Source organism: Saccopteryx leptura, chromosome 4 (genome assembly GCF_036850995.1).
Source record: "Saccopteryx leptura isolate mSacLep1 chromosome 4, mSacLep1_pri_phased_curated, whole genome shotgun sequence".
Classification (NCBI taxonomy): domain Eukaryota; kingdom Metazoa; phylum Chordata; class Mammalia; order Chiroptera; family Emballonuridae; genus Saccopteryx; species Saccopteryx leptura.
Genome location: NC_089506.1, coordinates 97,948,651 through 97,971,436, shown reverse-complemented (window position 1 = coordinate 97,971,436; position 22,786 = coordinate 97,948,651). Strand labels below are relative to the sequence as shown.

Below are 22,786 nucleotides of genomic sequence, written 5' to 3'. Positions count from 1 at the left end.
AGAAACTCCTGGAGTCCCTCGAGAAGCCAGCTGCTCCAGCCAACAGCACACGATGCGGCCCAGTCTCCCCCTCCTACAAGCCCTGCTGCTCTTTCTCGGCCCAGCGGCAGTGTTTTCAGAGGAAGAGCGGTCCCTGGCCCCTGACCCGAGCCCCAGCTCCATAACCCTCCCTGCCTTCAGCTCTAACTTCATCTCTGGCTCTGCCGGTGGCTCCGGCTCCTACAGGTCCAGGTCCGGGGTCGGCTTCAGCAGCTCCGGCTCCGGGTTTAGCTTCAGCAGCTCCGGCTCCAGGGGTGGCAGCCGCAACAGCAGCAGACCCAGTTCTGGCTCCGTGTCCCAGGTGAGGAGGCCCCAGAGTCTGAGAGCTGCAGTCATTCCTTCCCCTTGCTTTTTGGGGACCTGGATATAATTTCATGGACAGCCAGACCTGAGCACTCTAAAAGATTTACGACTCCTTTTGTTAACTGTAGGTGCCATGGAAATGAATTAAAACCTGGGTGAAATAATTAAATTGTTAGCAAGAGAGATGACATCTCAGTTTTTCCAGCAGATGACTCTCAGGAAACAGTTTAAGCTTTAGAGAGGGTCTCTCACCTGGCTGCACTTTAGAGTGGAGGAAGGGAGGGGAGGGGAGCTCTACAGGTAGAGATGCCCAGGTTCTGTCCTGGGTGAGACCTGGTAGGGAAGGGCCCCTGCCTGTAACAGCTCCAGAAGAGCTTGTCTCATTGACTGACTGCCCACCAGGCCCCCGAGGATGGTGAAGGGTGGACTGGAGGCAGTGAGAGCCACTGTGCTCTGGTTGGAGCCCTGACAGTTTCTTAGAGCCTGGTTTGTAAAGGAGATGGAGGACAGAAATAGGGGAAGGAGACATCACTCTCTAGGAAAGAGCTATTACATAGATATTTCCCCAGAGGTATAACAGTTCTCTTTCAATCTTTTTTTATAAGAAATTTTAGAGCAATTTCTAACTCTAAACAACAACAGAAGTAACAACAAACAAACAAAGAAAATCATGCATTAAAAAGGGACTGGTCCAGCCAGAGGCTACATTACTAGACTGTGTCATGAGCCCAGTTCTTTGGAGGATGAGTCCTATGGACTTCCTTTAAAAAAAATAGGAGGCCTTGGCCAGTTGGTTCAGTGGTAGAGCGTTAGCCCAGTGCATAGATGTCCTGGGTTTGATTTCTAGTCAGTGTACACAGTAGAAGCGACCATCTGCTTCTGTACCCCTCCTCCTTCTCTCTCTCTCTCTCTCTCTCTCTCTCTTTCTCTCTCTCTCTTCCTCTTCCATAGCCATGGTTTGATTGGTTTGAGTGAGTTAGCCATTGGCCCTGAAGGCGGCTCAGTGGCCTCTCCCTCAGGTGCTAAAAATAGCTTGGTTGCTGAGCAACAGAGCAGCACTCCAGATGGGCAGAGCACTGTCCCCCATAGGGGGGTTGTGGGGAGTCTGTCTCTCTGCCTCCCCTGCTTTCACTTAGTTTAAAAAAAAAAAGAAAAGAAAATAGAAAGTGGCATGGAGAGGTGAGAGGCAGTTCCTCACTTCTTCTCTGCCCACGTCAACTCTGGGCCTTTCAGTAGGAGCTTTGCTCTGCAAAATCTAGACTTCCTATGCTAAGGCGTGACTTGGGGTGGGGGAGTCTTAAATCTGTCAGAGCCTACCTTCCTGCATTTTTATGATCTTCACTCACAGGTCAGGTCTTAACATAATCACATCTGAATGGAAGGGCCAATGGAAAAAGGGTGAAGAAAAAGCTATTGTTTGTTTTTGTTTTCACCATTAGGACTATATATGCAATAAAGCTTTGTTAATTAAAAATGGTTTTGATAGGACACAGACAGAAATGACAGCAATGGTGTACATTGGGTGCCTAATAAATGCCAGGACTATGTTAAGTATATAACATATATTATCTTATTTAACCCTAAGAGGTAGGTAAAATTAATGATTCCTTTACAGAGATGAGAAAACTGAGACTTGGAGAGGTGAAGTCCTCGGCTTAAGGTCACTGAGCTAGCACGTTCTATAGCTCACACTGTCTGCCCTGCTCTTCACCAGCTCCTCTGTGCAGCATTCTGTATTTCTAAGTCATATAGATGAAAACTGCTTATTTTAAAAGAGGAGAGTGCATTGCAAACCGTGAACATGGACAGAGATTCTTTGTAGTCAGGAATCAGACGCACCATTTTATTTCAGAAAAATAAATGATTTTCATGGAAACAATGAGAACTTGTTAACATTTTTTTAAAAATGAGGTAACGATAATAATTTATTTTGTAACTTCATTGCATATCAGAAATCAGCATTTGAGTAAAGATGATCAGTGAAGATAATAGAAAATAAAATATAGGTCAGGCAACAGAGAAATCCAAAATGCCTGTTGTCTGAGAAGGAGATAAGTCTTTAACCCTTTGAGTAGCATGAATGTTCATGCACGTCCTCGTGCCTCCTGACCATCCTGAGTACAACTGTACATGTGTAAGGCAACATTAAAAAAAGACAAATGTATGTTCTTTTTGTTTCTATAAGTTGGTTACCAAACAAACATGATTTTAAGTTAATAAAACTGTAACTGGAATGAATTTTATTTTTTTGAAAAACAAAACAAAACAAGAAAAACTCCTGGGGGTCAGCGAGTGTGGAAAAAACTTACTGCTCAAAGGGTTAAAAGTGGATAAGAAATGGCAGTTAAATTGTAGTTAGTGGTTTGAATTCCTTTCCTGGTTTACTCACCTCCTCTGGTGAGTCAGTGTCACAACTCCAACTTCTTTTCACAGCAGACTCCAGGGTGTCACACACTTCCGCTGTAAGCCCAGTTTCCCAGGGCTGGCTGTCAGCTTGATGAGGTCTTTGGAAAGTGGCGGCACACCCCTTTATAACCGACACTGAGCAAGCTCCCAATGCATCATTTTCCGTACTTTGAAAATGTTGAGGACCATTATTTTATGCCTGAATCTTCACAGGCACTTAGGCTTGGCTGCTAATTAGAGGCCATTGCAACCTCAGATCACAGATGTGAGTCACACCTTCCGTGGCAGTGCTCAGAGCACGCTGCATGTCGGATGCCGCCCTCCGTGCAGGGGCCACTGTCAGGGCCCTCGTTTCTTAGGTGAGAAAAGGCCCCATGCTCTGCTTGGCATGGAAGCTGCAGAGTCGAACCAGAATGAGTCATGTGTTTTTTTGTCAGCAGGGTACGGGACTTGTTGAAAAAAAAACAAAAACAGACAACTAAGGCTTTCATCATGAAAACGGGCCTGATTCACTAGCCAAGAATCAGCTCTTGTCTTTCTTCCTAACACCAAAGCCTGGCACGTTGTAGACACCAGTGAATGTCAATTCAACACATGCTGAGCGAGTGAGAAGTTACCTGTGTAAGGGGCCTTGTGGGGCACATAGGGTCCTATTTGCCCTCCTCAAGGATATCAATACCCTCCCAATAACCAAAGGGACAAGCCGTTGTCTTTGTCTTCTGTTCCCCATGTTACATGCACATGGAGTTTAAACATTCACCACAGAGAGACCCATCACCATTAGCTTCATTGTCTTTGAATGTGAGGAGCAGAAATATCTCTAATGGGAGACACCAATCAAACTTATGGACCATTTTGATGTCAGCTGAGCACCCGGGGCTGACGATAAGCAGGATGGCAGCGGGGGAGTCCACAGCGCCGGGACAGAGATGTTCAAGAGAAGCCGCTGGGAGCACTGTCAGCGGAGCCTAATTATGTGCCTGCCTTTCAGGTGAACTTCAGTATTAAAAGTTGTTAGCTAGTGGTTTCTAGTTGATTGTCTGAGACTGCTTGATGATCCCCAGTGTTTTTTGAGTTGACAGAACTTTTCAAAAAGCTCGAAGAATGGTCCAACCCTGTCTTGTGCAGCTAATTAACCTTCCCTTGTCGAAGTGCAGTGCAAGGCTTTTTTTTTTTTTGGCAGACAGTTATTATAATAAGCTATTTCTTCAAAAGTCCATGATATATTTGTCCTTCTGTAAAAGCCTTGGCATGCTTGAGCTGGAGTCTATCTTCAGAGGGAATGATAAAGCTGGTTCCACGGGAAGCTGGCCTCTGTGACAGGTTCCCGGGGTGACTTGTCCAATCCTTATTCACTCTTGGCAAAGACCTTTTCCTTACCCCCTTTCTAGTCCTGGTGTTTAGCATAAAACTGTTTGTCCCTCCTCCTCACTCCTCAGTTCCTGCAGGTGTGGGTATGATTGGCAAAAAATAAAATAAAAATTGAGGCCTTTGTCAGGATTTGTTGGGGGTATGCATATATATATATATATATATATATATATATATATATATATGCTCATCTTAAAGAAGATTAGGTTAAATTAACAAGCAACTTAGTTGCAAAAGCCAGAGAACACTGATGGAATAAATCTTGATTATACAAAGCATCTAGGTCCCGCTTGCTTGGGAATCATGGAGGTTGGCACACATTAAATACACAGAGTATCAACCTTAGCTGCAGCCAGCTGACCTTCTAAACTTGAAGAGGTGTAGCCAGGATCGCTTTCAGAGTCTACAAACCACTGCTCTCCTGGTAGTTTGAGAAAGAGACACTTCAGGTTGACGGTCCACAGGTGAGCTTTGGGCTGGCCTTCAGATGAAAGGCACAGTCAGTCGGCTGCCAAGAGCTATTCAGTAAAGCAATAGTAGTAATAAAAAATGTTAATTGTGGCGGGATCCCCTTGGGAAAGTTCAAAGGGGACAAAAGAAAAACAGGATCTTTAAAATCTGTCATTTTAAAATATGCAGCGGCACTGAAGTGTGAGCCTGAATATTTTAAAGAAACATTAAATATTTTAAAATGTCTTTTCTGAAAGTGGTAAGCTGGAAAACTTAGAAAAATTTGCACAAAACCTTCAAACTTATACATTGTTCAGCTTTTAACAAATGGCTGGTTTGTTTCCATTTTGAAGGATGTTAATTCTACAATTTCTCAGGTGAAGAGAGGATGTGATTTGCCTTGTATATTTCCTTTGTAACCCCTATTCTTGATGTTTTCCTCATTCCTACCTGGAGGAATTGGGTTGGGGTTTGGGTAAAAGTGAGGAAAAGAAAATGAGTAAGTAGAAGGTAAAGAAAGCAAAGTGAGTGTACTGATCACCTACCATGTGCTAGGGACTTGGTTTACGCTACACAGTTCATTTAGAGGGCAACCCTGTGACATAGGTTATTTCTGGTTTACAGATGAGGAAACCAAGACTTAGAGGGTTCATGTCCAGCAAGTGGTAGAATTGGAATTTAAACTGTCATCCATACTTTATTTCCCTTTCCTCACATAGGGACAGTAATAATTTTCCTTAAGCTTCCTCAAGAAAGGAGAATCTTCTTTTAGATAAAGCTGGCTAACATAGCCATTTAGCACAACAGCTGAAGATGTGGCTAAAATGCTGAGTAGTTACTGCGCCTGAAACATGGCAGCATTAGCTCGTTTCTAAGATACCAGTCATTCATGCATTGGACTCCACTCACTGGCCTCTCAACACTCTGTTGACAAGCCAGTTCCTATTACTCTACTTACCAGAAAGCTGGTAACTTTTTACCTCAGCTTCTTACTGATGTCGAACTTCTTTTTATTTATAGTTGTTTTCGAATTTCACCGGCTCCAAGGATGACCACGGGACCTGCCTATGCTCGGTGGCGCTGCCAGATTCCACTTTTCCCGCGGACACAGTGGAGCGCTTGGAAATCACAGCGCACACGCTCTCCCAGAAGTTCGAGAAAGAGCTTTCTAAAGTAAGCATTCCCCGCCCTTCCAACAATATCTTAATAAGAACAAACAAAACAGAACACTTTGAAAATTAAATTTATTGGAACACTGTTGCTTAAAAACACTGTAATTTTCAGGTGCATGTTATAATTCAACATCTGTGGGGTCCACTGCGTTCTCGCTACCTGGAGGCTAGTTTCTTTCTGTTACCATATATTTGAGCCCCTTTCCCCACATCGTCCTCCCACCACCCACTCTCCCCCTTCATCCCTAGGAACTACCATTCTGTTGTCTGTCTCTCTGAGTTTGCTTTTGTTTCATTAGTTCACAAACACTTTTTATTCAGGACTTTCTAAGCAGCTGTTCTTCACTGTATCTAAGACAGCATATTTGCATCCTATGGAAGTTTAGCATTTATACTGCTCACAAAAATTAAGGGATATTTAAAAATGAATATGAAACTATAAAATATCCCCTAATTTTTGGGAGCAGGTGTTTATAGTCCGCATGTGGAGTGCTGTATAGCAGGAAAAATGAGGGCGTGGAAGAAAATGGGATGGAGCTCATTTATGCCATGGATAAACCCACGTCAACACCGCGGTGCGCAGGGAGCTGGAAAGAGGCCCTACGCTCTTCCTGCAAACTCCAACTCTACAATTGTTTTTGTTTTGTTATTTTTTTCTTCCATTCAGTCTTCTTCTTGGTCTTCCCTCCAGCTTTGCTTTCTTTTCTTTCTTCTCCTCTAACCACTTCATGTTTTACTTTCTCTTCCTTCTCTTTCTTTTTTTTTCTTCTTATTCCTATTCCTTTACTCCTTCCTTTTTTTTTTTATTTCTCCCCTTGTCTCAGTTTTTTTTTTTACCGTGTCCATCCCTGCTAATCTTTCTTTCTAAAATTTTTTTTTTTCCATTTTTCCGAAGCTGGAAACGGGGAGGCAGTCAGACAGACTCCCGCATGCGCCCGACCGGGATCCACCCGGCATGCCCACCAGGGGGCGATGCCCTGCCCCTCTGGGGCATCACTCTGCTGCGTCCAGAGCCATTCTAGCGCCTGAAGCAGAGGCCACAGAGCCATCCAGAGCGCCCGGGCCATCCTTGCTTCAATGGAGCCTCGCTGTGGGAGGGGAAGAGAGAGACAGAGAGGAAGGAGAGGGGGAGGGGTGGAGAAGCAGATGGGCGCCTCTCCTGTGTGCCCTGGCCAGGAATCGAACCCGGGACTCCTGCACGCCAGGCCGACGCTCTACCACTGAGCCAACCGGCCAGGGCCTCTTTCTAAAATTTTTATAACTCCTTTTTGCTTTCTCTGACTTTTGGAAGGCCCCTTCTCTTCCTCTTCCTCTTCCTCTTCCTCTTCCTCTTCCTCTTCCTTCTCCTCCCTCTCTCCCCAGGTCTTTTTGCCTCTTAGCCCCCTTCCTTCCTCTCTCTTTTTCTTTCTCTCCCTCTGATTTCCTCTTTCCCATTATCTTTCTTTTTTTTCTCTCCCTATCACTCTCTCTTGTGGTTATCGTCTGTGGTCTCAGTAGGAACATCATATTAGATGTGTCTGGCATTATATCAAAACTGGAGGCTTCCCTGGGAAATTGAATGAAGACTAATAGGTTCCTCACCCTTGGTAAAGACCTTGACTGGAAGCCGCTGACCAGTGCTTTCTCTGGGTGGGGGAAGTTTTTGCAAGGCTTGCCTTTCTCTGAACTGGCAATGGGACTTGGCATTTCAGTTCTGACTCTTTCTGCCTTTTTAGCCAAGTTAGCAATCAATGAGAAAGGGTCCCATTTTCTGCACAGGTGAAGTTCATGCTAAGCAATAGTCGCATTATATATTATTAAATGCAACTCCTTTAATTTACAAGGAGCACTGGCCTTCCTGCAAGATTCAAAATAAGTTTTCCCGAGATATTTCAGGTTAGCCACCAAAACAGCCCACATAGTTATCCTTTAAGATGAAAATTATGGTGAGGCTGACACCTGCTTTCAACCTAAATTGGTAGATAAATAGTCTAAATTTAAATGAATGTCCAGGAAAATGTCTTTGACTATTCCAGGAACCTAGCTTTTTAAGAAATAAAATGTCCTTGAATTAATCAGCAGAAGAGGCACAGCACTAAATTATAAATTCCAACCATTAATATTCATAGCCTTATTCCAGCATAATCAAGTACAGATAAGAAGTTATGCATAAAAACATAACAAGCGCAGGAAAATTCTAGGTAAAGATCTTCTCAGTTAGTCATTTGCTTTGAAATAGTGCAAGCTACTGATTTGCATGTCTCCTCACTGGCAGGAGTGTGAAGGACAGTGTGAAAGCCCATGCTGCTCCGGGGAGAGCATGCAGCCTGCCAGGTTTGTGATGTGGGACATTTAATTCCAGTTCTGTGAGGGGGCAGGTGGCATCTGCTTTGCTTATAATAATTGGCAGGGAGGAAGTGCCGAGTAGGTGGGAAAACTTTTAGTTTTGAAAACGTCAGTAGTTAGTCTTAAAAACAACACTATAATTGAGCCTAAGGAAGGAACAGTCCTGCCTGTTGAGATTTGTACAATAGAGCCATGTGACAGGTGATAACAACTACAATAGTAACATGTTACGTTTGTGCTTTTCTAATTGCTTCCATTTTTATTCTACTCTCAAGGCAGATAGGCCCAGGTTCTCCTTCCCATTTTAGAGATGGAAAAAACTGAGGTTCATAAAGGTAAAGAGACATAACTGTCCTCTTTGGGCTGGTTAAACCAGGATAGAAATTTGGGTCTTCAGAATTAATCCCATATCTCTTTTCTCTCAGCCATACTATTACCATCCTCTAGCTCAGACCTAATAAGAGAGGCAGCAGGTCACTAATGAATTCAAATACAAAGTTATCTCTTCAACTGAAGGCTTTTGAATTTTCAGGTAAATTATTATAGCTGTCCCTAGATTGCCTTGGAAATCATTGTTTATCTAGAGGTCAGGGTGAATGCCCATTTGGGCAGGCCCGTACAAAACGGTTTGCACTGCCTTACATTGATTCTTTATCTGCCAGTACACAAAGACTTATGTCTCTGTCTAAGATGCTGAAAGCATTTTATACTTTCCTGTTGTGTATGATATGTTCTCTTATGACTATACTCAAGAAGGGAATGACACAAAAGGCAGCGCAGGATTTTATTTCTTTGGAAGGTTAGGTCTTTGGGGCAAGTTATTTAATATCAAGCATTTGCTAAAAGATCCTCATGCATGAGAAGGTTGAGGCAGCCTGTGAGACATTTAGCCAACCCATAAACAAACAACACTGATTGAGCAATGTTTTGTGCATTGAAATGTGAAAAATAATAAATTAAAAGGTCAGATTGAAAAAAACAAACTGAAATTACTGTTTCTCTAATAATCGCTGTAATTTATAAGGTATCTGTTATGAGAGCTGCTTAATATATATTATCTCGAGCCCTGGCCGGTTGGCTCAGTGGTAGAGTGTTGGCCCGGTGTGTGGTGGTCCCGGGTTCGATATCTGGCCACAGCACACAGGAGAGGTGCCCATCTGCTTCTCCACCCTTCCCCCTTTCTTTTCTGTCTGTCTCTTCTTCTCCTGCAGCCAAGGCTCTTTTGGAGCAGAGTTGGCCCGGGTGCTAAGTATGGCCCCATGACCTCTGCCTCAGGTGCTACAATAGAAGGGCTCCAGTTGCAATGGAGCAACCGCCCAGATGGGCAGAGCATCGCCCCCTGGTGGGCATGCCAGGTGGATCTCAGTGTGCACATGCAGAAGTCTGTCTCTCTGCCTCCCAGTTTCTTACTTCATAAAAATACTACACACACACACACACACACACACACACACACACACAGGGTGTCCGTAAAGTCATGGTGCACTTTTGACCGGTCACAGGAAAGCGACAAAAGACGATAGAAATGTGAAATCTGCACCAAATAAAAGGAAAACTCTCCCAGTTTCATACCTATTCAGTGCAGTTTGATGTGGGCTCATGCACAGATTTTTTAGGGCTCCTTAGGTAGCTATCCCGTATAGCCTCTACAGACTCGTCACTGACTGATGGCCTTCCAGAACGGGGTTTCTCCACCAAACTGCCGATTTTCTTCAACTGCTTATCCCACCAAGTATGTTATTCCTATGTGGTGGTGCTTCGTTATAAACATGCTGATATTCACGTTGCACTTTGGTCATGGATTCAAATTTAGCGAGCCACAGAACACACTGAACTTTCCTCTGTACCGTCCACATCTCGACTGGCATGGCTGTGGGCTGTTCTGCTGTGTACACGGTGTTACGTCATCATCTGCCCTTGCGCACATGCTGCCACATCATCCTACAGAAACTGGGAGGGTTTTCCTTTTATTTGGTGCAGATTTCACATTTCTATCATTTTTTGTTGCTTTCCTGTGACCGGTCAAAAGTGCACCATGACTTTACAGACACACTGTATATATATATATATGTATTTTGTGTGTGTGTATATATATAATCTTGAGTCTTTACAACTGGTCAAAAGTGCACCATGACTTTACAGACACACTGTGTGTATGTGTATATATATATATATATATATATAGTGTGTGTATATATATATAATCTTGAGTCTTTACAATAAGCCTGATACCATACTAACAATCTACTTACATTAGTAAAGCTTACACTGTGGGGTTTTCTGGCTCATTCTCAAATTATCCCCTTCTTTCCATACCTTCGTGGATGATTCCAGTTTTCCTAAACACCAGTGAGCTTTCCTTTACATGTCCTCTGAAAGGACCTGCGCTTTTTCCAAACAGATCTTCAAAGACCTTTCATTTCTTGGCTGAACCATTGCAGGCACCCCGCCCATTCTCACAGGAAACAGACTCTGAGTGCTGCCTTGGTTTTCAGTGTGAGCCACATTTTATTTTGCAGAGATGACAGTTGAATCACTCATCTTTGGAGAACAACAGCTGCCATGTGCCACAAAAATGTTCCAGAAAAACAGAGGGCGTTTCATTTGTTCCAAGAGCTAGCTGGCAAGGCCACATGCCAACACAAGTAATCATTTGACAAACTTTCATTTCTGCAATGGAATGGCACATTATTATTATTGTTGTTGTTGTTATTATTATTATATCATATACAAGGTTTTATGCCTGACATTTTTTTTTTAATTTTAGAAATTGAAACTGGTTATCTTATATCTGTTTATACTTTTGAGGGGAGCTTGTTAGGTTTTATACATATATATGCATATACATATATATATACATATATATATATACATATATATATATTTTAACCTCCTTCTCTGCCAAAGTGTCACCGTCTTCTCAGTGATGGCACATCAGATGGCAGTGAGCATCAGTTGCCCCAGGAGATACATGAGCAGTGCCAAGGGCTGCATTTTCAACTTTCATTAACATCCTCTTTGCCTGAAGCCCTAGCTCTTTAGGTCTATGGCCTGTGAGTCCACACTAATTTGCACAGCAGGGTTAAGTGGAAGGGCAGAAATGACAGAAGGTAGAGCTGCCTTTAGGATTACAAGGATTAGAAGCCAACCTCTGCCTCTACATTCATCAGGCACCCTGGTTCAGCTACTTGACATTATCATAGTTTGGGAAAAAGTATACACTTACATTCACAATTTTAAAAAGAATAGAAACCAAACAAACTTTAATGAGCAGGTCCTTACAAACAAAAAAAGCCATGGCGCTTCTTTTAGAGATCATCAGACACAGAAAGAACTACCAACTGTGTTTATTGAAATATCCATTTGGAGATTCCAATTATACACTAAACCACCAAGGGAATTTTTGGAAGTATTTTAACTTAATGATCAGACATTCAAATATATGCAACAAATATGTAATTTAAAGGTCTGATTGCCATAATCAGTTCTTGGAATAAATGTGGGTGCACTTAATGAAGTGTGCACTTTGCAGTCGCACATACACTCACATGTTGTGTGGTAAGTTGGCTCTTTCTGCTGTTTTGTAAAAGGCAGAGGAGCTCAAAACTCATTCCAGGTGGTGATCAAGGGAAGAATTCTCAGTGCATTTCTCCTTTTAGAAGATACATACAGCAGCGGTTGTAAATGGAGGGAGGTTGGTCGTGGTGGTGGTGGTGGTGGTGATGGTAATTTTGCCCCCGGAGAACATTTAGCAACCTCTGGGACATTTTTGGTTGTCATACCTGGGGGACAGGCAGGTGCTTTTTGGCATCTGGAAGCCACAGATGCTGCTAAACATCCTATAACACACAAGCAAACCTCCCACAACAAAGAATGATTTAGCCCCAAATGTCAACAGTGCTGAGATTGGGAAACCTTGACTTAGAGCATGTGCTTTGAAGGGAGAGGGGAAGGCAAACCAGTTAATCTGGTGAGCTAATATCTTCAAATATGAAGTTAGAGATGAAAATGTTCTTGCAAATGATGATTCTGAAGCAAAATTATTTTTAGTCTATGCAAGTGAAAAATCCACCCCCTCAATGATAATAATAAGTTCTTTTTAGTTTGTATTTGGCTATATTAAAAAATATGTCATGAAATATATTTTTGATTCATTTCTTGAAAAAAAAAATGATTGACAGCAATCCAATTGCCCCAAGGGCGTAGTAGTGGAGGAAGACTGTATGATATTACTCTGGGAACTGACTTGAGCTCTTTGACTCCCTTTCAGGTGAAGGAATATGCCCAATTAATCACCATCTATGAAAAGAAACTCTCAAACCTAACTGTTCGAATAGAGATCATGGAAGAAAATAGCATTTCTTACACTGAACTGGACTTTGAACTGATTAAGATAGAAGTGAAGGAAATGGAGAAACTGATCATCCAGATGAAGGACAGTTTTGTTGGGAGCTCAGTAATTGTTGACCAGCTGGAAGTAGAGGTAAGAGGTGAACTCACTTGTCAGTGTATTAATACTCACTGTCTTCAGTTATCAGTGCAAGGGCACAATATACAAATCTCTCTTCTGACTTCTAATTCTGTACTCTCTCATGACTACGTGGCATATCTTGGTGCTCTGCTGTAGATGGATGCTGGTCTTTGAATAATAAATGGAGCATAATGGGAATATATTGACTGAAGAACAGGTATCAACTAATGATCAAGGTCCTGCCTTTTAATTAATATCTCTAGAAAGGAGATGATATAAACAACTCTGTGGCCAAGGTAGATCAAATGTCTTCTCTGTTCTGAATTTATCCTCATGGGGCTAGAAAACCACATATACCTGATTTTGGATTTACTAGGTCTGTTTCTCCTTTGAATGATCATATACTCCTTGATCTTTCTTGGAATTTCTCTCTACACACTGGCAACCCTTTTCAAATGAGTTCCTTCTGAATATGTTTTAGTGAAGCCTTTTAAATTCCATGGCTAAAGACCATAGTTGGCGAATTTATATCAATGAGAATTTACTAGCACAGTCATGCCATGGGCTATAATTGAGAATTCTAGTTACATATTTTAGGATTTCAGTTTTCTCTGCCCCTCACCATTCATTAGAAACTTAATTATGATACAACAGGAGTAAACACGAGTTTATAGGAGCAGGTTATTAGAAATGAACTTTAACGAACATTTATGGATGCTTAGACTGAGCCTGTGCTTATTAAAGCCATTAAAATCTTGCCATTTTCCTCTCGTCACACACATCTGCCTGGGATCTGACAAGCATTCATGCTAAACCATGAAATATATTCTTCCAAATGAAACCATTCAGAAGAATCTCGGGTATATTCTTCAGTGGTGTTTCACTAAGTGACAAATTCAGCCCTGGAATGTTTATGAAAGAAATTGCACAATAATATAAAGTAACTCTGAATTTTTATTTCCTTAGATAAGGAATATGACACTCCTGGTAGAGAAGCTCGAGACGCTAGACAAAAACAATGTCCTCAGCATTCGCCGAGAAATCGCGCTTCTGAAGAACAAGCTAAAGGAATGTGAAGCCTCTAAGGACCAAAACGTCCCTGTTGTGCCCCCTCCGCCTGCCCCAGGTAAGCTGGCCATATTCCTACCACCTGAGCCAGGCCCCCAGGAGCCTCGAGCGGGGTGGAGAAGGGGTCTGGGACTGTAACCCTGAAGCCAGGACAGGCTTTTCGCAGTTCGGAGTTTACTCTTCCATCTTTTTTTTTTTTTTTTTTAGAGAGAGAGAGAGACAGAGAAAGGGACAGATTGCGACAGACAGGAAGGGAGAGAGATGAAAAGCATCAATTCTTTGTTGCGACACCTTAGTTGTTCACTGATTGCTTTTTTATATGTGCCATGACGGGGGTAGGAGGGTGTGTGTGTGGCTACAGCAGACTGAATGACTCCTTGCTAGAGCCAGCGACCTTGGGCTCAAGCCAGCGACCACGAGGTCATGTCTATGATCCCACACTCAAACCAGCGACCCCACGCTCAAGCTGGCCACCTCAGAGTTTTGAACCTGAGTCCTTTGTGTCCCAGGCCAGTGCTCTATTTGCTGTGCCACTGCCTGGTCAGGCCACCCTTCCATCTTTTAAATCTTCCCCGGGAGCTTCACAAACCATCACATCCTAGAGCTCACAGAGAAAAAGTACGAACAATGCGTTGATTTAAAACAAAGCCACACGTTACACATATCCCCCTTGCATTTACTAGCAGGACTAATGTCCTCTGGTGATGGAGTGGCTGTCAGGGGGCCGGCGGGGGGGAGGGCTCTGGGGGTCGGCGGGGGGGGGGGGGGGCGGGGCTCTGGAACCTGTGTGTCCTCTGCGGCTGAGGATTGGAAGGGCTGATTGGCTCATTTGTCTGATAAGCTTGAATCTTCCTTTCCTCCTCCTCTCTCCCCCTCCCTCATTCTGCCTCTTTATTTTCCCTCTGTGCTTTTCTTACATGTCTGAGCACCTGCTGTGCAGTGGGTCCCAGGATTCAGTGAGGATTTTATGGATGGCCTGCACTTGTCGGTGTCTCCTGCTGTCCTTCTGGGACTGAGTCCCTGGAGGGCACGGCGGGCATCTCACGCTCAATGACATGACCATGGGGTCACCTATAGCACAGAGGTGTGTGCTCCGTTAAGTACCCCGTGAGTGTGAATGAAGGCAGTGGAGTGTAGGGGTCAGGAACATGGCTCTGGGACTCCAACAGCCTGAGCTTCCTGGCTATGTGGCCACAGTGAAAACATCCTTAATCTCCTCACTTATAAAGTGGGAAGAATAATAGCACCCGCCTTGCAGGGTTGCTGTGAGGGTTAATGAAACAGGCTTGGGGGACTCAGAGTTCTGCGATTGGCACTTATACACCGGCAGTTGTTATTATTACTAACAAGGATAATTGAAGTGGAAACCTCGCTGCAAACAAAGGCAGTGCCAGGTCTTTGTGCTCCACGGCTCATCCCTGCAGGTGTGCTGAAGCCAGTGGTGTGGCTGCAGCATTCAGCCCCGTTCCTCGTTCCTTGGGGACACTTTGTCACTGGGAAACAATTGTCACCGGCGGTGAGCATCTCAGCCTGAATGAGGGCTGTATCTTTTCATCAGATGGTCAGCTCTTGTTATTTTCATTAATTCCTATTGTCACAACCTGTTTCCTTTCAGGCTTTGCGTTTTGGGATCCTTGTCAGTGTAGCTGGCTTCTTTTGAAGCTTTAATTAGATCTTGCCTTAGTTATAGCCTCTCGGTCCTGTTCAGGGGACTCTTCCCCACCTTCTGCAGTTGGGGACCTGTCATAGTGTGACACGCAGAGGAGGTTGAGGACAACGGCCACGCTCTGGCCTCTGTGAAAGAGTGAGGCTAAATTGGGTCTGGGATCAGAGGTGTCACTGAGAGTTGTAAATGAAGGCTCTTGTGCTGGGCCACCAAGGGCTCCCTGAGGGCAGGTGTCGAGGCAGTGTCAACCTCTGATAATACCTGAGCAAGATTTTCTTTCTTCCTTTTTCTTTTCTTTTCTTTCTTTCTTTTTTTAACCTTAACAAAACTTCCTCATGGAATAGATTTTTCTGGCTCAGTTTTCTCTGCACCCCTTGCAATGAGGACGTTTTAGAGTAGGAATGGACATTCAAGGTCCTCTAGCCCAGGCCCATCATTTCTCAGAGGAGGGGACTTCGATGGGGAGGAGGTTGCTTTTCCTGAGGACACAAGAGTGCCAGGTGTCAATAACTCAAGGACCGGGGAAGGCACACTGCTTAGTATCTAAGGAGGAAAACAGGTGTGTCTGTTGGATTACATCCGTTAGAATTTTTTTCTCCAGAACTCTCCCCTTGGTCCTCTCACTTACTTAGACTTTTGTCAGCAGACTTCAGCAGCCAGCCCAGCCCAGCCCAGCTGTGTTGTTGAAGCAAATTAGACCCAGATTTCTTCTCACTTTCCTACAACCTTGGCTGCACCTGGATCCTGGCCAAGCCACTTGGCCCTCCTCCAGCTTTGTTCATATTATATTTATGATGTTTATATTAAACGGACTCTTTTGTCATGTTTTTTAAATCAATTTCTGTCACTCGCTCTCTTTCTGTTTGGATTGGCTGATAAGGCAGAATTGAAAAATCCCCAGGCACCACCAAGTTGTGAGCCTGTGGAGACTTTAATTAAAGCTTCTCACTGCTCTGGGACTTGAAAATCTGGCCTCTGCTTTTTGGACTGCAGAGTTGCACAGACCTGAAAGGACTCTCAGCTATGAAGTAATTCTCACTCTCCTGGCCCCTCCCTTGCAGCTGTGGTCTGCCATCCCTGTGGTCAGCTTGATCTTAGAACCAGAGCATGTAGTGAGGGCTCAAGAAAGTACACTTTACATTATGGTTTGTGCTGCAAATGGCATCTTTTTTTATGCTTCAATTCATAGAACTTTCTAATCTAAAATAATTGACCTTTTGCTCATTAGCTTTTCCCCTGAAAACAACTGACTCTGTCTCTCTCTGTTTTTCCCCTGAATCTAAATGACTGCATAGGCAGAATGTGATGGAATATTCAGGGTTTGATGACCACTGCACTCAGAAATGCTAGGCTCTGTGCTGACATGCGTAGGTACTTGGTAAATGCTAGGTGACTGACTAAAGTATGAAAGATTTGGGGTGACCTACCAAAATCCCAAGCCTAAGGAAGAGCAGAGTATTGGATAGCATATATTCAATCATTCAGAATCAATTTAGTCTTAATTGTTTTGTAATGATTACCATTTTAGTTGCCTAATTCTCACAAGACATTCTCCTTGGCTCAGAGTTTACTTGCCTAGGAGAGAGAGCATATTGATAGATCTCAGATTAAATTTCTTCTGCAGGCTTGTCATCTTTGGCTTTACAGAAAAATGCTAAACATGATGCTTTAAAAAAGGCAAGTTACAGTATTTAAAGTCTCATCATGTGGCCTCCCAGGATATTTTCAGAATACCATGGCAATAGCTAATGAATGTCATGGTGGAGAGATTGCCGATCAAAGGTACCATTGTGTTAAAGGTTCCTTGTATTATGTTCTGTGAAGTAAATACCAGGGTCTTAAACAATTCAGATAGATAGCAAGATAGAGGGCAGGTATTTTATAAATCAGGGTAGGTAAGCCGGGTGGGAGAGATTTGATTAGTCTTTCATTCCTTTATTCCACAAACACTTGTATGGCTGGCCCTGTTCTGAGTACATTACCAGAATGGGTGCAAAAGTACTCTAAACCAGTGGTCCCCAACCTTTTTTGGGCCATGGACTGGTTTAATGTCAGAAAATATTTTCACTGACCGGCCTCTAGGATGGGACGGATAAATGTATCACGTGACTGAGACAAGCGTCAAGCAGGGGTCGTCAAACTTTTTATAAAAACCGTGCACTTTTGCAGTGCTGATAGACCTGGTCCCTACCACCCACTAGTGGGCGTTCCAGCTTTCATGATGGGCCAATCGCGGCGCTGTTTGGTTGCACGGTAGGGACCAGATTGACCAGCACTGAAAAAGTGGGCAGTTTTTATAAAAAGTTTGACAACCCCTGGGTGAGTCTTAGATGGATGTAACAGAGGGAATCTGGTCATTTTTTAAAAATAAAACATCATTCAGACTTAAATATAAATAAAATGGAAATAATGTAAGTTATTTATTCTTTCTCTGTGGACCAGTACCAAATGGCCCACGGACTGGTACTGGACCATGGCCCATGGGTTGGGGACCACTGCTCTAAACTACCATCCAGGAAGGTAGACAGTCCTGTAGACCGTCAGAGGTAACATGATGTGGGTATGCCAGGATAGTTACATTTATAGAGATACATGTACCTACCTTCTGTATATTTTTCCTAATAGTCTTGCAGAACAGATATTATTATTTTTCTATTAACGTGAGGAAACTGAGGCTGAAGGATACAGTCTAGCAATTATTGGAGTGAAGACTGAATTGGAATCTGCCTGGTAATATTTTCATTGTGCCAGGCTGCCTCCCATAGATGCTCTAATTGAGAGAGGTACACCTGTGAGTCCTGCAGTGACCAGAAAGTTCCAACAACTCAAAAACCTGATTAATACCAAATTATTTTGCTTTCAGTTCTATGCAATGTTCTCTTCCACCGGAAAATTCAAAACGATTCATTGGTCTTTTCACAATTCTTGGATTGTGGCTGGGCAATGAGTTGTTTTGCCAGTGGCAGGGTAACGTTGGGATGGGATGGCTAAGGAAGGGAATAAAGTATATTTAACATACTCTTGAAATGAAGAAAGGAATCGGGAAGGGCTGTGAGATGAGGGAGGTGGAGAGACGCTTAGGGTAGATGGGTAGGTGAGGGCATGGGGACTCTGGCTGGGCTAGATGAGCAGTGGGTACCGGCTGTCAGTGTCAGCATTGTTTCCAAGACCATTTGCTGCCACGGAACAGGGAAGTCCGCCATAGCTTTTCAGTGCTATAGCCACATCTGTAGTGTTGGCAATGATGCTTAGTTTTCTTCCCTCTATCCTCTTCTTTCTGACCATAGCCAGCGACCTAAAAATGGCCCAAAGTAGATAGAGGATAAAGTGAAGATAACAAAACAAACAAAAAGGAACAACAACAAAACAAAACAGGAGAGTACTTAGGAATGGTTGAGATGTGAGAGAGTTTTAAGTTCACACAGTTTTTTGTATTTTTACCAGATATAATTTTAATGTCCTGGTCAACATGTGAAATGATGACTCATTACTTTTATTAGTGCTAGTAGTAGTCATACTGATTTTAAAGAGATTATTTTGGTTTCTTCATATCTAAGGCTTTCCACATCCAGACAGAGTAGTTTATTATCTTTAACCCCATGATAATGCTTGAGTTAGTTATATGCATCATAAGTTTTCTTTAAATATTTTGCTGCTATTGACTTGGGATATTTTCTTGCCAGGGAGGCAAGATTCAATTAAGCGAACAATTCTTACGTCTTCTAACCTGCAAGAAAGAAAGTGCCTTTCTTTCATTTCCTCAGAGTGAAATGTACTTGAATAAATAAATTCTTGGGGAGATATTTTAACTAGAAAATTCAGTTTGTAGCATGTGGAAACTTGAACAGTTTTTGTTATCATGAAACTGAACACACCGCTAACTTTATTTTAATAATTCATGCATTGTTTCATAAACAAAAGCAAACAAGCATTCATCTGAGAGATCACTTTTAGGAGAAGAAATAATAATTTATAATTTTATTTATTATTTCTTTAGTAGGAGCAGTCTCTTGACTGAACACATGTTGCTTTTTTATTTATGAAATGGTGCATACATTATTAAAATAAACCCACAGTTGTGTTCTGCTTAATGGTATGCAAAATTATTTGAGGTTGGGTGCAGAGTGGTTTCATTTCTCTACCTGTTGTATGGTTGGCTGGCTTTCCCACCAACTGCAGATTTATGACAGCATTTAAGGAGCACGTATTTAATTCTGGGACCCAAAAGCACCAGCAGATTGGAAAAATAAAAGCAGAATTTCCAGTAGTGGTTTCACTTCTGAGCAGTCCTTTGAATGAGGTGGGGAGAAGGGGAGACATTTAGCAATGAAGGGAATGAGTCAGAAGCAGAGACTCGGAGGAAATAATTTTGCACCCCGCATGTCCCCCACAATGCTAACCGCAGGCAATTCTCCAGAAGCATAGCTCACCTGGTAGCATTTAAAGCCAGAGCCAGCACCTCAGGATCTGTTCCCTGCTTCCCTTACCCGTTCTGCTCCAGGCAGCAAGATGAGGGAAAATGGCTTCAAATATACTTGAAGTTGTTCGGTTTTTTGTTTGTTTGTTTTTTGTTATCCAATAACAAAATCTCAAGTCTCTTAAGGGTATTATTAAGATCCTAGAAAATGTATGTTCAATTCTCTGAATAACTATAAAAATACAAAGGAATTTTATCTTTGATAGTTCATAAATGGTTCGGGTTCGTGGGCACTTTAGAGGAGAGGCTACATGAAGGGCTAGTTGCTCAGCTTGACGCATTCACCCAAGTGTGACAGGGCATGCAGATTCAGTGGAACCGTGGGTCTGGTCAAACTTGACTGTACACATTGTGACAACAGTGTGTGGGACTGATGAGGTACTAGCCTGCCACTCTGTGATGCAGTAGCATACAGGTAAAGCACAACAAGACGTGCCTGATAACTGCAGCAAGATCATCACCAAGTGATCTATGTGATGGACTATGCTTTGGGCACAGAGCAGGCAATTTTGCCCTAAAATAACTCCTGTGGCTTCTTAAAGCTGAAATCCCACCATTATAGGACCAACTTCCTATATCTTTAAAATACCATATTTAAAACTTCCACTAATAAGATTAGCTGCTGGCAGCACTGGTACCTTGGTATGGATATGCACGTGGGGTCCCAGAAGGGTGAAGGGAAAGGCAAGTTGCCCAGGGCAGTTTTCTCCTTCATCACAATTTTCCCTGACAGTGATGAGTGGGACCTTCTGCCTCTATGGAAACAGGGTAAGATTCTGGGACGAACTTGTTTTTCTGATTTCTTTACAAGAAAAATGAAATAACATATTATTTGTGAAATGCTTCCTGATAGAAGAAAACATATTAAATTCACCAAATCTCCCTTTTCTGCCTTTGTGCAGACCCTCTAACCATGGCAGTTTCATTTTCCCAAGTTCTCGATTGAGAGCCAATCCATGGAAATAAAAGGTGGTTCTCTCCAGAGCTGACAGCAGGCTTGCACTGAAACGGAAACCGCGGGAAGGTTTGGGCTTTTCCCCCTCAGAGCCACTGTTGTCATTGAGCCTTTACAAGAAAAATATTTATGGTTTCTTTTAGTTCTTAGGATATTAAACTGTTTAATTCTTGCCATTCATTTTCTCTAAGAATAACTTTTTGTTTTCTTATTTGTATTTAGGAAGCTGTGCTCATGGTGGTGTGGTGAACATCAGCAGACCCTCGATCGTTCAGCTCAACTGGAGAGGGTTTGGCTACAAATATGGTGCCTGGGGTCGGGATTACTCTCCCCAGAATCCAGACCAAGGGCTGTATTGGGTGGCACCTTTAAATACAGATGGGAGAGTCTTGGAATATTACAGACTTTATAACACACTGGATGATCTGCTATTGTATATAAATGCCCGAGAGTATCGGCTTAAGTATGGTCAAGGTGGTGGTACAGTAGTTTACAATAACAACATGTATGTCAACTGGTATAACACTGGTAACATTGCTAAAGTTAACCTGACTACCAACACGGTTGCTGTGACTCAAACTCTCCCTGCTGCTGTGTATAATAACCGCTTTTCATATGCTAATGTGGGTTGGCAAGATATTGACTTGGCCATTGATGAGAATGGATTGTGGGTGATTTATTCAACTGAAGCCAGCACTGGTAACATGGTAATCAGTAAACTCAATGACACCACACTTGCGGTGCTAAACACTTGGCAAACCAGGCAGTACAAACCATCTGTTTCTAACGCCTTCATGGTATGCGGGGTTCTGTATGCCACCCGTACTTTGAACACCAGAACAGAAGAGATTTTCTACTACTATGACACAAACACAAAGAAAGAGGGCAAACTAAGCATTATAATGCAGAAGATGCAGGAAACCGTGCAGAGCATTAATTATCACCCTTTTGACCAGAAACTTTTTGTCTATAATGATGGTTACCTTGTGAATTATGATCTGATCTTTGAGCAGAAGCCCCACTAACCTGTTTACATGTTAGGGTAAGAAAGAAACAAAATGTGACTTGAAAATAAATGGTATTTTCCACTTATTTAGATATTTGCATGGAGATTAGGAGTATGTTTGCTTAGTACTATTTGGGAGCCTAGTTCTATCACACTTGAGACTTAAGATATTTGCCTTGATTTGATGCGTTCTCTTGGAAGCCATCTGCCTCTTGGGATACATTTTCTACTGAAATAAGGTCCTTCCATGGTAAGAGTCTCAGGCATCTAAGGGACATTATGGATCTAAGAAAGCCTTCAGTGAGGTGCATCTGGAAATTAGGAAGCTTACAGAGAACTCCATATGGCTTCAGGAAGTCCCTTGTAGTAGCAAGGCACATTGACCAGACTTCTCCATGGAGCCTAATTCTTCCAGACCTGAAAAAACCCTGGGGCCAAATTGGGCAGATTAATACCTGAAGCTCCTTGAAGAAAAATCTCTTTGTTTTTCTTGCTAGCACCTGAAATGGCATCTTGTATGTCACAGATACATACATTTAGTGTGCTTATATTTTATCTATGAAATGCTCAGAGTTTTCTGGAGAAAGGCCCTTTTCTACCTTAAATTGTACACTGTTAATCAAGCCCAGACGGATCTACAGATGAGGCGTTGGATTATCCCCCCCCCCCCCCCCCCCCCCCGCCAGTCTACCTATAGACGAGTCAGCAGAACCCTCCTGCCTAACTACTTCATTCCAAGGCAGCTTGGAAGATTGGAAACAGAGTTACCAACCAAGTCCCCCACCTTCTTCTTACCTCCTGCTTTTTATAAAAAATGAATAAATTTTCTTTCTTTTAATTTTTTTAATGGAACAAATATTAGATAAAATTACTTTTTTTCCCTTATTATGAGCTTTTACTTACATGACTCTAAGACTGTGAGAAAATCAGATAGCAGCAAATGACAACATCTCCGGTTATGTCACAAAGCCCTTGCGGCACAGGCGCGGCTTGCGGGAAGTCCTGTCAATTGTTTTATGCCATTTTTGTCTGTGTTTAAGACTGAAACTTATAAGGAAAAAAAAATATATATATATA

General features: G+C 42.7%; 1 protein-coding gene across 1 annotated transcript; it reads left to right on the top strand.

The window, feature by feature from the left end:
* On the top strand, nucleotides 1-22,786 carry OLFM4 (olfactomedin 4). The gene is made up of 5 exons (XM_066380810.1): nucleotides 1-340; nucleotides 5,590-5,742; nucleotides 12,337-12,549; nucleotides 13,504-13,663; nucleotides 20,926-22,786. Exons 1-5 carry the CDS (start codon nucleotides 53-55, stop codon nucleotides 21,726-21,728), a joined length of 1,617 nt encoding a protein of 538 aa, XP_066236907.1. The 5' UTR covers nucleotides 1-52; the 3' UTR covers nucleotides 21,729-22,786.

Coding starts and splice junctions, on each gene's coding strand:
- OLFM4 (XM_066380810.1), top strand. CDS start 53: ATGCGGCCCAGTCTCCCCCTCCTACAAGCCCTGCTGCTCTTTCTCGGC. Junction 341..5,589: donor GTTCTGGCTCCGTGTCCCAG/GTGAGGAGGCCC, acceptor TTTTATTTATAG/TTGTTTTCGAATTTCACCGG. Junction 13,664..20,925: donor GCCCCCTCCGCCTGCCCCAG/GTAAGCTGGCCA, acceptor ATTTGTATTTAG/GAAGCTGTGCTCATGGTGGT.